This window comes from Micrasema longulum, unplaced genomic scaffold (genome assembly GCF_059751315.1).
Source record: "Micrasema longulum isolate JH-2025_06_02 unplaced genomic scaffold, ASM5975131v1 h1tg001772l, whole genome shotgun sequence".
Lineage (NCBI taxonomy): Eukaryota > Metazoa > Arthropoda > Insecta > Trichoptera > Brachycentridae > Micrasema > Micrasema longulum.
In genome coordinates, this window is record NW_028278947.1 from 122,673 (window position 1) to 138,787 (window position 16,115).

General features: G+C 31.9%; 1 protein-coding gene across 1 annotated transcript in view; it reads right to left on the bottom strand.

Annotated features, from left to right (window-relative positions):
• The window catches only part of LOC148274047 (lachesin-like), a 122,993-nt gene that overhangs the window by 59,761 nt on the left and 47,117 nt on the right, over positions 1-16,115 (bottom strand). Inside the window, exon 2 of the mRNA XM_088237705.1 lies at positions 3,608-3,878. Within this exon, the coding sequence (XP_088093831.1) occupies positions 3,608-3,716 (109 nt within the window). The 5' untranslated portion in view covers positions 3,717-3,878. The remainder of the gene's footprint in view (positions 1-3,607; positions 3,879-16,115) is intronic.

The window sequence follows — 16,115 nt, forward strand, 5'->3', positions numbered from 1 at the left end:
AGCGGTGCCCGTATTTTAACGCCTGTAGTGAACGGTGATGCAGTGGACAGCCGTCGTAACGATGACTAGAGTGTGGTTTCCTAGTAAAACGGTGTTATCAACACCATTTACACCGTTTCCCTAGGCTTCCTACTGCATCACCGTTCACTACGGCCGTTAAGATACGGGCACCGCTGTCCTAGGAAACCCTAGCTTAAGTTACCTTTTTGGTTCTCACCATTGAGGTATATAACTTGAGTAAGCAAGAGCGTTCGAAACGTGACCCCTCAACCTGCGGCCAATTAGCATATGTTTAAAAATACTTACTATAGTCTGTTGCAAGCAGTCTCTAGCTACTTTTCTTCTCGCCATTACTAAAATGCTTACTGTACGCTAAGATACTGCACAAATCAATCTGAAAAAACGATGGTATATCTTTTCAACAGTAAGTAATATTATTATCTTAATTAATACTTAACTTGTTTAAAATAGCTATTTTAATGTCAAAAAACGTCTTATTAATAATATGTTACCAATTCGTGAGTTATCTTCTGTTTTTGTCCTGCTCAGTTAGTCAGGCGTATTTTAAACGACAAACAAAGGTGACACGTAGGCGGAAAGAAGCGACATACTGAATAGAACTTACAGAAAACCGTTTTAAACAGTCGATGTTTTTACTGTGCTACGTGTTTTGCTTGCCAAAGTCGATGATATATGACAATACAAAACTTGCTCCCTCTTCTGGTCATTCCTTTTTCTTTGGAGTCGACTTTTTAACTCGGATTTAAATGGATTGTTTTCTCAATACATTATATCTCACTGGTTCTCACAGGAGTAATTTTCATTCACCGCGTCCACCTTTCACACCAGCAGACTAGAGTATTTAGGTGGCAATGTTTGAATGAACGCAATTAACCTCAACGGCTGTGATGGCAGAAATAAAGTGCACCATTACGACGGATCAGGCGAATGAACACAACTCTTATCTCAGACCACCCGGAGATACTTCGGGATACAGGCTTTTGGGAGACAGCGGCGTCGCGTCCGGTTAAATGTTCTATTGAGGATGATAACAGAGAAACAATAGTCGACGGTGGCATCCTCAGGCACAATTAGAAAGAAGGGTTCATTTTTCGGGGTCAAGTGGCAATCGGCTGTAAAAAAAATCAAACAAAAATTTCCTAGCCCGACATATAGATTTAGGACTAGGGAACTGAACTTAAGTAAATGGGGCGTACAAACAGGAGGAGGAAGAATTTGTATTAAATCACATCATTTAATTTTAAAAAAATAATTTTAAAAACTACTTAAAACTATGCTGTCCTCGTGTACGGGGCTCATTAATCAATTCTAAAGCCCCGATTATAATTGGAGGTAAAGAGAGTTATTTTCGATTGTGTATAAAATAAAATATGAATATAAAATAAAAATATGTCCAATATTTTATACATTGATGATTTGTCACTGTACAATTTCAATGAAAAAAAAAATTATGTATGCTGATGACATTGGACTATTCTATAAACATCAAACAGATGTATTAACAAACAATGACATAGACGAAACCTAACTATGTTGACTAAATGGACAAACACAAACTTACTTACACTTAATAAAAAAAATCAATATTATCCATTTTTAATCTAGAAAAAAATGACATAAAGTTGATGCTTACATAAATAAAAAACGACTAACTGAAATTGAACTTGTTAAATACTTAACTAACTAACATTAGACAGACTATTGACATGGACTATTCATATCAACAATTTAATTAGCAAAGTGGCGACATTATCGAGTCTTTTTTTTTAAATCAAAAACTTTGTTCCAAAAACGGAAAAAATTCTAATGTATGAAGCCTATTTAAAAACTAAAATATGCTTTACGCAACTACTTTGGGGAACAGGATATCAAAGTGACATAAACAGACTACAAAGACAACAAAATAAATTATTTAAGTAAGTATATGACCTTTTCTATCTAACTGCAACCAAAGAACTTTTCAAACAAACCAATTAAATATAACTGAACTCTTTCAACTAGAATAATTTTAATTTATCCATAAATTATCCCCTAATGTAATTGTATGTGAAGAACTAAAAATTGTAAAAAATTGTAGTCACATGGACATAATACGAGAATATCAGAAAATTATCATTTACAACTTTCTAAAACAAGAGAAGGACAATCAAGACTAATAATTCAGGGACTGAAATTATACAATAAACTACCAGAGAAAACAAAACAAAAGACTTTTCAAAAGATGTAAAAAATATTATTTTGAACAGCAGAGCATGAATAAATAATGTTTGTCTTATTTTTGTAAAATGAATGTAATAATCCGTAAGGGTCAATAAATAATGATAGATTGATAAAAACAAATAATGATAAAATAAAAAAATATATACATTATTCAAAAAGAAATTAATTGAGTTTGTCATTTACGAGTCTGTTTCACATGTATCGCCCCAATCCACTTAAATTTCGGTCCAGTAAGATTAGGGCGGGTGGATACTTTTTTGGTTTTATTTTATTAGTTTCTACTCAGGGTGAAATTTTTGCTAAAAAAATCAAATGAAGATTAATTGGCCTCATGGTGAACTAGTTCGTATGGTTATCTGCCGATTGATAAATTAAATCGTAAAATAATAACTATTTATAAATCCGCCCTATGTTTTTTTTTATGGCGCCATGCTTTACTGAACGATAGACTAAATTAGCGGAAAGGATTTTGAGCTCTTTATGTTAACAAATATTAGATTTTTTATTATATGCAAGATTCTACAGTATGAGTAGAAAATGTTCAAAATAATCATTATTGTTCCTCAACCAATAAATATATACGGTTTAGCAAAAAAACACAATTAATAAAAAAGAGATAGAAATATTCTAAGCGTCGTTTTCATCATTTTTCTATCCTTATCTAGACGTGCATAGGGCAAATATTATAAATTAAACAATGTTTTGAGTAAGTTCAAATGTTTGCAGACCGGCTGGATTTCCTCCCTACGGAGTTATTTAGAACTAAACTTTTTGCAACTGAGAGAAAAACCATTTCGCGAAGAGAATATGGAAAATTAAACATAAATATGGCAATATTAATTAGCTCTTAGAGTCAGGTAAACAGGTACAACTTTGCTTCAGGACTCAGACCCGGATCAATTAAATACTTTAGTTGAAAACCTAAAAGAATATATATAATGTTTACTTTCCCTGGAATTGTACCCTAGACCTTAAGCATGGTAAAAAAATACGCCATTCATTGCAGTAGGAGGTGGATGATTTTTTATTTAAGATTTTTAACTGACAGCACTTGTCACATCGAGTCAAAAACGCACAGTGGAAAATCAAATCAAACTTTTTTTGATGAGTGAAAATATCCTTGGATTTTAATATGGCCACCAAAAGCAATTACATTTTCAACCACAGTACATTTGCCAAGTGTGTAAATATTATTCGTTTTGCGGGAACAATGTCAGAATTAAAATAATTATAATTACGGCCGGTAAGCCGCGCAAAATAAAATAACAATCCCATCGCGAAGCGACTCTTTCTCGGTTAGGCCGTCAAAATACTAAATCCGCAAATTGCTTTCAGACCCTTTCAGTGTGATTTATATAATATTTACCTTGACCAGCGCCGGTGACAGCGAATAGCAGAAGCGTCGCCGCCCACAGGCCTGCCCCATTTCCGGGCGTCGGGACGCCCGCTCGTCGCTTCCGGCGCTCCAACGCCATCTCGCGCCGGACACACGAAACTCACTCACTTGTGATTTTTCACCATTGTTCGAATTTCACACGCACACTTTAATTATTTTTTGCATTTGTTATGCAGTCGCTCACTATTGGTACGTGTTGTGGGCATCGTCTCAAAATCACTGTTTTAAATTTCGTGAAAGTCTTTTTTAATATAATGAACGTATTTTTTATTTAAAAAGTATAAATAATAATTAAAAAACGAATTAATCAAATAAAATTAAGCGGTCATTTAATCACATTTTACAGTTTTAACCCTAAAAAGATAACCTACATTGATTCAACGTAATAGATACAAAAACACATACATAATTTTTTCGTATATGGCGCCACTGCGCTCGCCGTTCTTCCCAACTCAGTCGACCCACAGAGCGTACAGGAGACTCCCGTGTTACTCAGGAAACTGCACTACTTTTGTGAATGTATACCAAACGTACGTCTTAGTGACGTATGGTCATCTTCAATCTACTTTTAAATACGGTCATCTTTCTAGCGTTAAAAAGCAAAACGAATAAAAATGATTTTTTTGCAACGTTCCTTACAAAATCTTTAATCATTCGTTTTTTTTACAAAAGACATATAAAATTAATTTAAAAAAGATATAATTGAAAATATAAGTCTTAAGAAAAGATTTCCATATTTCTTTTTGTTTTGCAAAGTAAATTATTTTTTTGTTATTTCAAGAATCTTCCTTATCAAAATACAAAAAACCTTCTTATTTTTATTTATCTATAAGACCATGGCGTTTATAGTTGTACATTTACACTAACAAAAACATTTTATATACACAATCCAAAATATGTGCATTCAAACATGTAGACGTTGAATTGACGAATGGTTATCTTCAATATACTAAACATATAAACATAAAAAGTTTTCTTGGGTTTAAACTCATTTTTCGTTTATCAGCATTTTTCAATAGAGATTGAAAAAACTATTAAGAAGAAAATTTGTTTATTTGTTTTGTTTCATTTGGGCTTGTTACAGCTATAAAATCACAACCAAGTTGAAATATATTTACAGTACAAGATACAATTATAATAATCTACTGATAATTTAATAAAACATAATATAAGAAAATAGTTTACATAATAGTATGCGTGCGACGTTTGTATTCATGTTTGTTTATGTAAATGTGTGTGCATGAGCTTGGGAGAATGAATTTGTTAGGGTGCGTGTATGTGGGTGCGTAAGTATTTTTTTTTAAAATACGTGTTTTTATAACAAAGAGTATAGGAAAGAGCTTAGTAAGAGATTTGTTTATTTAAAAAAAGTTTGTACGTGCTTTTCAAACCTTTTTCAAAACATTTTGATTAACTAATGATGCTTTGACTAAATATTTGTATTTATTTATTTTTTATTATTTTTTTATTCCAGTAAAATGGCTATATAGTGCAGAGCCAATTCCACCATATGAACAAAAACATCGATATAAAATAAACGTAAACCAATATTTTATATTTGCAGAACTTATCGTGGTCTTAGCATATCCTGCCATCGCTCGAACAACGGTGAATGAATCCACCCTGCAGTAGCTTGGAGAAGCGCGTTATTAGAGCTTTTCAGGCGTTCCCATAGGCTCCAGACTCTTTGGTGAAGTAGGACAGAGAAGATGTTTACCAGCCCAGCTGTAAACATTTCGGAGGCACTGCAGTACCTAGGCAGTCCAAATAATTGCTTGTATGAGTTATTGTACGTGACCATTAATTTATTCCATGCAGCTTGCGTATAATTGTTCCATAGTTCCACTGTATACATGGACGTCAAATACGAAGTAAAGATGATTTTCTTCACTTCGTCACTGCACTGAAATAAGCGTCTTGCTAACATAGAGGCCCTGACATTAATGGTTCTTCTCTGTCTCTCTATGTCCTGATCATTTTTACAATCATCAGTCAGTATGTGCCCTAGATACTTGACTTTTGCATTTACCGTTAAACTGTGGTTGTACAGGAATACAGGTAAAAAACAAAATAAATATCGAAACCTTATTCTGAAAAAAAACCTTAAAAAATAAATTAACGTATGATAAATGTACATAAGAATACCTATATATACCCGTATGAATATTTTTTTTGTTTTTTATTACATTAATTTTTTTACATATTTTTTGATTCAGGTTTTAGGCCGGCCCATAAGGTGATTTATGGGTTACTTTAATAATTTCACTTCACACTGTCATATACATAACAGACTCAAGCTGTTTCGTTAATATGTAAACTAATAAATTGCTTTTAATGTTTTACAAAAATAAATTGAATTCCATGAAAATCTAATGAAAAATATTTAAATTTGTTGCAACAGAGAAGGATAATATTTTTAAAAGAGAATATGAAAGTCAAGGCACTTAAGAGGCTTATGATCTGTCATTGGCTGGTTAAAGTGGCCACTTAAAACACTGTGAAACATTCACCATTCCGTCTTTGTTTTTGTTTCAGTGCTGAAAACAGCGTTTATCAAATATTTTTAAAATACATACAACAATTTGTTACCCACTAAGACTTTTCAGTGGGACACATTTTTTTCCATTATTTTATTAATATAACACGTATTTATTGATGAATATTAATTAAACAGACACAAAAAAATAAAAAAAATAAAAAATATATAAACATATTTTTTCAGTTATTCAATTGAAGACTTATCATATTAATGATGGTTTAAAACATCAGTATTCCCTCAACTCTTCCATATGTTGAATTTTGTGAAGTAAAAGAGCTGAAACCTTTATCACGCTAGTGAGATTCATCCAGCTCAACCAAGTCACCTACTAGGCAACGCCTGAAAACAATTTTCCAATTTTTATACTTCTTCTTTTACCGGTTAGTTTAATCAATCTCTTCGATTGTAATAACTCCCTGGGGAGGAAATCCAGACTATTTGCAAACATTCGGAAACATCAAAAACATTGATGAAAACTATTTAATGTGAAAATTTATGTTATTATAACTTATTTAATCCTGATTTTTTTAGCAAAGTTCAATTTTTTTATACCGTTAAGATTTTGGAAAAGCTTTAACTGGTTGAAAATATTTTTTCTAAGTATTTGGTCAGTTAAATTTAACATGATCATTAAGTACGTTAGGCTCCTGGCTATAAATTAACCTTAATTGCGAATTAATTCAAGGTTAATTACGCTTTTACGTCACTGCTTTGTTTCACTTTTACAGGTCGTTTTACATTTTAATTTTCTGTAATTATGAATTTCCGCGGTGATAATAAAGAAAGATGCTCGCTGGATTAAACCTTTTAATTTCACAAAAGATCCTTATTTCGTCTAAATGGATACATTTCTATTCAAATATTAGCATATTTGTATTTTCTCCTGCTTTAATTTAAAATGCATTGAAATGTTTATTTATATTACTTTAACTAGTTTGAAAATTAAAATTTCATTGAGTAATAATGTAAAAGCTGCCCAAAAAATTGACGTGAATTTTTTTTTTTTTTTTAATGTTCCGCTAAGCCTCTATTCCGAGGCTTGTCAGCAGGTGGGATAGAGGGGATAAGGAAGAAGGTAGTGAAAAATACACCACAAAACCCAGACCAATTGAGAAAAAAATATTTCTTTGATTTTTTTCTTGCAACTGGCGGGAATCGAACCCGCGACGCCAGTTTCACAGATAGCCGTCTAACCAACTGCGCCACGGTGCCTGAAATAAAACATGTTTTTTAAAAATTAATAATTGTACATTTTATATTTATTCATAAAGGATTGTAATATTGCTGGCCTAAAAAAACAGTGGAGTTGACCCGAAATTTTCCAATTTTGAAATACACATGCTGATATGTTAATAAATTTAATAAATGCATAAAATATTGAAGTTAGATCGTTAACCTACGTAAAAATATGGTATTTATAATATTCTTCAAATAAAAAAATTTATTTCAACAGAGAGGCGAAACATTTTTGAGAAGCGAATATGGAAGTCTAGGGATTTACAGGTTTAAATTTGGTTCAACATTGGCTGGTTTAAAGGTTTCAGCTCTTTTACTTCACAAAAGTCAACAGGTGATAGAATTGAGGAAATGTGGATGTTCAAACATGGGCAGAATGGTGAATGTTACACAGTGTGTAAAGTGGCCACTCAAACCAGCCAATGACAGGTCATAAGCCCTGTGGATGCCTAGACTTATTTTTTCCTGTCTCTTAAAAGTTCTTCATCCCTATTGTATTATGTCAATATTAACAGCTCCCTAGGGGATTGAATCCAGTCCTTGTCTACAAAAATTTGGACAAATTCAAAACATAATTTAAAAAAATTGGTATTTCTAATAAAATTTTATCGACTCTAGTAATAATTGCTGAACTTCGAAATGATAGCACTCTTCCAAATTGGCAAGTTTGTATAATTGATTGATTGTTCTGGTTCCAATTTCAATAAACATGTCTCCGTTATTGAAATAACCTTTTTGCAAATAGGAGCCATAACTCTAGGAACCCCTATTATTCAGAGTTTCTCTATCAAAATAGAGGGTTGTTTTACATCGTAGATCAACATTATATTTGTGTTTGTATTCAATGTCACAAACTTCACAAACCAAGTAAGTAATTCTAAATCTGATATTTTTCAGCACCGTATATTATTATCGTTGGGTCGAAAAGAAATTTGTAAAACTAAGTTTTTACAAAATCCGTGGTAAATGATTTTTTCGTGGTTACTTCTTTTGAGCAATGTCCGTTTAAAAACATGGTTAATTAATTTTTACAATATTTACATAGGTATATAATTCTTCTGTACGAATGTCACTGAATTCCTAATTGGTTTAATCGATTTACGTACAGTTTTTAGCGAAATGTAGATTTTTGCGCTGCGCGTATTTATAGATATTAAAATTTTTAATCTAATCTGTAAAAAACAAATTATGAGTATGAATTTTGTTTTCATCGACTAACCAGAGTTGCATTCTCATCGAATGTGTTAATAGCTCAAAAAAGGCAAAAATAAAATACGTGTGTTTTTATTTATTTATTGATTTGGTGATTTATATAATTATTCTTCTAACGCGTATGTCACTGTACTCCTCCTAAACGGCTCAACTGATTTTGATAAAAAAATTGTTTGTGTTTGAGAGAATCCCTGGATGGTTCAGATTTACAATTGAACCCGGTAGGTGACTCTGCGATCTCAATGTCAAATGTCCCTTAGTATATATGTTCAACAAACCCGTCAGAACAGTTTTTCCAATAAATTAAGGTGCAGAATATGAGACAAACTGTACCTAAAAGAAGCAATTACACACTTCTGGTCGAACAATCAGAAGAGATCTCAGCAAAATGTCCATACTAGGTTTTCCCAGAACATGAATTATGTTATACCCAAAACCCGTATGACTTTTGCTCAGAGGCATCTTTCATTTATCGCACCGAGAGTGTTCAATATTTTGGAAGAGCGTATTAAGCTCTCAAGGACAAAAACTATTTTTAAGAAAGCAGTTAAAGACTGGATTTTCCTTAGTGGAGGGGATTTGATTAGGAAACTCCTTGATGGTTTTCCGAATGTTTGAGTTTACAGTTTACCATATGATGTGCCATATATATATATACATCCATTTAAAAAAAAAAAAAATTTGTTTCTGATCCTATATTTGTGATGATATACTCATATGTCTGTGTCAACTAATTACTAGTCCTATCTCAACACAGGACTTTTAGTTCCATGGAGTTGGAACTTACGTTTCAAATAATGTACAATAAACTTATGCATGTAAATAAATAAATATAGTTTGGGAAAAATTCGATTTTTTTAAGATTTTGAGTTTGCTGAACCAGCTAATAGAAGGCAAGCCAACGTTTGGGCAGGACAAAGTCTGTCGGGTCCGCTAGTTACTTATAAAATACAATTTTAAATAACGGGTAGATTTCACACATTGAAATTTTAACTAAACATGGGAACATTAGTACTCATAAAATGACAAAGTAAAGTAAAATTTGTTACTGTGATTTGATTAATAAGAAAACGGACGCAGCAAAATTTGGTGACAACTGCCATCAGCGGAGGCGATACGGTTGGCTTAGCCATGTGGTGCGGATGCCTCCTGAGAGCCTTGCCTTAACCACGCTTGCCTACTTTACATGGCATCAGGTTCTCGACGTCCCGGACGTCCACTACTGACTGTTTGTCGGTAGTTCGTGTCAAAACTACGGGACGCGAACCTTACTCGAGGGGATGCACAGGAGCGGGCAGCCGAATGAGATGCTTAGAGGATCTTTGTGGACACCATACGCTCCAATTAGGGAGCGGACATAGAATAATGAAGAGTGAAATGAATTTTAGTCGGCCTCGTGGTGTAATGGTCAGCGCGTTAGCCTACCATGCAAGAGGTCTTGTTGATATGAAATATTTATTTAAAAGGGTATTTTCACACTGGAATATATCATGGTCCCTGGACTGGTACCTGGAGCGTAAGACTGATCATCTCACCTTCATGTAACCAAAATGATTAAGATACGCTGCGATTGGTTTACCTATGCAGTGCGGAAAGAGAACGATTTGATGATGTTGAAATGAATTGAAGGTAATGAATTGAACAAAAAATGGATTAGGGAAAAAACGTTAATTTTTGTGTTCAAAAAGAAAACATTTTAAATCAGACAAATTTTATGATATTCGTGTTAAATTTTGGATTTATTAAAATATTAATGATCGTTTTTTTTCTCATATTTCAGTTGGAACCATTTTTAATGGAATTATTTTTTTATTTCTAACATATTTTGCAAGCAAAACTTTGATATTCATATTTGTTCGACGGCACTGAAATAAACGGTGAAATTCGTAAGATTTTATTACTTTTTATCAGGCTTTTAATATCGTTGGAATTTAAAGCAGGTTGATAACGTATCATTCAACTGATTCTACTATAGATAGACAAGAACCTTAATGGATCCTTAAACATTCTATTGTCATGCTAATGGTCGTCTTTTCAGTACCTCTGCCATTCTCCATACTCTACACTCTACACTATACTTTGCTTACTTTTGTCCCCAAGCTCAGCTCAGTTGTATTATGGCCCCGTTCGCTAACCACAGTGCTTATATCAGTGACGTCACACTTTATGATGATGACGTATGCTTTGGCTCCAACTTCATGCATCAAACGTTATTCTGAACTGTATATTATGTAAATAAAGTGCACCAGAGACGGAGACAATAAAAAAATGACAAACATATGAAACTAGAGATAAAAGAAAATGAAACTACTAAATTCAATGAATCTCTAAAATTTGGTAAGATATCCAAAATAAAACACTTTTATTGGATTACTTCTTTAAAAATACCTTAGAGGCGTTTTTTCTTGTTAGGACATTATCAAACTGACTTAAATATTTACGAAGTATCCTTGTGTACTAACTATTTATAATTTATGTTCAATGATATAGGTGTACAATAGTGCTAACAGTTTATAGGGGTATTTAACAGTTATTGAGGATTTTTGTTAAGACCAAGAAATGTTAAGTAATAAAAAATCAATCAGGGTATGTATACCGAGTGCATTCTATTATGTACATTATGGGTAAATTAGGAAAGCCCATATATTATTGTGTATGTATTTTTAAAATGTATATTTTTAAGTGTCCTCGGCACGGGTAACTCCAGTGATTTGACATTTGTTTATAATAAATCATTGTTTATTATGTGGATTATGTAAAAAAAAATGAATAAAAAATAAAAAAGGAAAATTAAATTTTTGGCGTGATATTAGGGTGCACAAGGGTTGTAAATTTTTTATTTTTTTTTGATAATTAATAAATTTACAATATCTACCTACTGTAAATCATAATAATAAAATTGCGCATTTAGTTGAATTCCACTTTTACTTATATTTTTCATCAGTGACCAGGTTTAGTCATGTCCGGCATCAGCAGACCGGAAAAAGCGAATTCTCATGTTATATACAAGTGCAAGCAGATAAACTTGTATATAACATAATAATTAATTGATAATTATAATAATAAATATGTACATCTCCCTTCCCCTCCTTATCCTCTCTTCAAGCATTCTTGTCATAATCCCGCCCAATTTACAGTCACTTAACTTTGTATACTTTGTGAAAATCTGTTATTAGTTCTGAGTTTATACACTATATCTGTTTACTATAAACATGTTTGTAGAACTGTTGATTTCCCAAATAAAATAAAATAAAATAAAATGTCTTTACCCGTATTCAGAGACAAAATTGAAGGTGAGGAAAGTACTTATATTGTCTTTACCTTTGGGTTATTCTCTGCATATGAAATTAGAATGAAACTCTGTTACTGGGAAAAATTATAAAAAAGTAGAATTAACTTAACAGGTTATTTTATTATTATAATTCAAATGCAGTTCTACAGAAAAATGTCTAAAAAAACTGTGTCATCTGTAAATTTATATCGTTGCATTTGGAAATTCAAAACAAGGTTTTAATGTACTTCAAAGGTCAGCTTATCACATGACAAAGCCCATAAATTGTTGGCAGAGAGGAACATGTTTTTAATTAAGATCTATTTGCGATAGCAGAGTGTGAAATTCTCGTACATCGACTGTTGTAAATTTATTTGTGTGTTTCAATACAGGGTTGAAGCAGATTTATAAAAAAAATATTTTTTTCACCACTATCGATGATTTTTTTAAATTTATGTTATAAGATTAAGAGCCTTCGTCAATTATTACTAGAACAAGTGTAAAAACTGCTTTTTATTTTAATTAGTATGAATGTATTATTATTTTTTCTTTTTTCTTTTAAATCCCATTAGTTTTTTTTTTATTTACTAGTATATCGTGGGCATACAAGAGAAATTGACCAAGTGACAAAATCAATAATGTTCAGGGGAGCCATTTTAGTGTTTTCTAGAGTTCAATTTCTTCTCTCAAAGTATAAACGTACTTAAAAAACATTATCACTTTTAAATAATAAAAAAAAAGAAAAACTTAGTCAATTTTGCACGTAAAATTTGTCATAAAATTTTGCAGATAATTTGTTTTTTTTTGTTCATTGAGGGATTTTTTAAATTTTTATATTTTATAACTATAAACTAAGTTTTTGGGATTTTTAAATATTTGTAAAGGTTAAATAAACACAGAAATACAAAATAAATGGAAAAGAACAAATGATGAAGAAGTGTTGCGTAATAATCTAAAGAAGAAATTTTATTTATTAACATTTGATAAAAAAAAAACATATCTGTCAAATACAAAACGTATACTAACTTACTAACTACTAACATTAATTACTCTTTACTGGTTACATCTACCTACAAGTTAAATTGACTAACTGTTACTTGGTCAATTTTACTTGTCAAAAATCTATGAGTTTTTATCAAATGGTCACATATTATAATGACTAAATTTTTTTGGAGTGTCCGATCGACTTGGTATTTTTACTAGTCAAGCATTATACAAATATAATGTCGATAAAATAATAATCCCTATTTCGTTATTTTTTCAAATGGTTACTTTTTTTTGTATAACCACGATATTCAAAATTATATAAATTCTAATAAATAAATAACTATAACAGTACGAGGCACTCTGCAAGCGCAAGAGCTAGTCTCTTTTTTTGGAGAGTTACAGTTATAACAGTTACCAGATGAATAAAAGTAGATTTGTATAGATTAAAAAACCCATGTACCATGTTATGAAATATTTTGATTATTAAAAAAATTAATACAAGAAACTGCACAGACCATAAATGCACGAAGAAAAATTCTACTTTTCATTTTGTTTTATCCCAACTCACAACACAAGGCTTCTTTGCCTCATAGAGTTAGAAAAATGTAACTATTTCTTTTGTCTTTGAATGAATAAATACATTTTAAAATCAGGCAAACCCGGACAGTAAAATGATGGTAAACCGTATATTTAAAGAAAATTATCTAGTTAAAAGTCTTTACAAGCTATCTCTATAAAAATAATTTGATCTCACACTGTAAGATGACATGTATGTGTGTGAAGACGTGTAATGACAAAAGTAAGAAAATATATTCCAAAGAGCTCTAAGTTGTACGAAGAAATGAGAAATCTACACATGCTGAATATTATTACATAAAATTTTAATTGTTTTCAGAGTAATTTTTTTTTTTTAAATTTCGGTTTCTGGTGACACGGTTTTTTGCCCAACATAATATGTTGGTATATTATACCGTATGTGAGGAGTCAAGTGTCATTGACGGTGTCTACATGCGCGGAAAAATTACTTGCCAAATAGGGAAAACTTCCCTTGGAAGCTTTCTGTAATTTGAAAGCCTAAGCATAGTTAACGTATAACAACAGAGATGAAGAACATTTTATAGAAGGTAATATAGAAGTACAGGCATCTACAGGGCTCATGACCTGTCATTAGCTGTTTTTATTATTTGTTTATTTATGGATTCAAAAACCAAAAAAGCATAGAACGGTCAAATGCAACAAATACTTGATGATGGCCATGTTGAATGTTGGAATAATTGGCGGACGTGAATGAAAAAATGTATTGATGCAGAGGGAGCGAAATCTGTTCGCAGAGACAGAGTTATATGGCGTTCTATCTTCTCTACCTACCCTTGCGCAGAAACTGCGTGATTGTTTGTTTGTACGTTTTTGTTTAGATTTACATAACGTACAAACATAAAACACTTGTGTTTTTTTTTTTAATAATAAATTTTGCATTATCTGATTTCAACCCTGTACACGCCATGTACGATTTACGTTCCTGGTTATCAGGAAGGTCTCTAGAGATTTGCTTGTTCGCGAATAAAACATTTTTTGCAGTTATCGGATTACTTCCTGTGTATTTTTGTCACCAGAACTGTGATTTAGGGAGTTTTTTTACATTTTTGAATCGGTTAAAAAAGTTGTGGAACAAAAAATATTTTAAAATATCGTATTCAGACTATAACGTTAAATTTTTATTATTTTTTTTGTTTAACTTTTTGTACATAATGTTATTTGTACATTGGCGGGCTTATTGCCAAATGGCAATTTCTTCCAACCAACCAATAAAATAAAATAAATATTTTTATATTTCAAGTCACAGAACATATTCAATAGAAAAAAAAAAAAAAAAGCTAAAGATATAAAAAAATCGAAATAAACGTATTTTTTATAAATTACCTTAAATCGAAATTATTACTCAATAGGAAAAAGGAAAAAAGAGGAAAGAAGAAAAAGGAAAGGAAGAGAGATTAAGGAACACAAAGGAGATGTTTCTTCAGGCGTGATTTAAATAGATAATGTAGTAACATCTTTGATGGTGGATGGGAGATGATTCCACAGTCGAGCCGCATATACACTATATGAGTTAGAGAAGAAAGAAAAATTGTGGATGGGTATTAAGAGAGTGCCTTGAGAATTAGAACGAAGAGGTAAACCATGAACTGATAAGCGTTGAAATTTTTCACGCAGGTATATAGGAGCGTTAGGACTATGAAGTACATTGAACAGAAGTGAGAGGGAGTGATAGTCTCTCCGCTGTCTAATTTTGAGCCATTTCAGTTGCCTACGATAATCAGAAATGTGGTCATATTTCCTAAGATCAAAAATGTACCTTATGCATGTTTTCTGAAGTCGTTCAAGTTTATCGAGTTGCTCGCAGCTTAAATCAGTCATGGAAACATCAGCGTAATCAAGAATGGGTAGTAGTAATGCTTGTACAAGGGTGCATTTAGTATTAATGGGTAAGAATTTTTGCAACCTTCTTTTTTTGCAAAGTGAGTGTAGACTGAAAAATATTTTGCGGCTTAATTCATTAGTATGAGCTCGCCAGCAGAGATGTTCATCCATTTGTACTCCTAGATTTTTTACGGATTTCCTGTATTAAATATTGGTACCATTGACAATAAGAGGATAAAGTGAAGGTACGTCTAGCTTTCTAAGCAATCTTTGACTACCTGCAAACATAATTTGTGTTTTAGATGGGTTTATTAGTAAACCATACTCTTTTGTCCATGTTGACACGCAATTTAGTGTATTAGACATCGATTCTATTGCTTCGCTGGTGTTTTCAGGTCTGCAATGAAGATATAAGTGTAAATCATCTGCATAGAGATGATATGAACAATTTAGACAATCTGCAATCGGATTAATAAACAGGGAAAATAGTAATGGTGATAAAACTCCACCTTGAGGTACTCCAGCGGCAATATCAACCCATTCCAATTGATGATCTGGTGTTTTGATGCACTGTTGTCTATCTCGTAAATACGATCTGAACCATTTTATCGCCGGTTGTGTCATATTTAGTGTTTTGAGCCTAGCCAACAAAAAATCGAAATCCACAGAGTTGAAAGCGCTGCTGAAGTCGAGTAATGTTATCAGGGTTAGCATTTTGTTATTCATTGCGTATCTTATGTCATCTGTAACCTTGATTAAAGTGGTAGTTGTACTATGGCCCGCACGAAAACCTGATTGATTGGGATCAAGAAGAT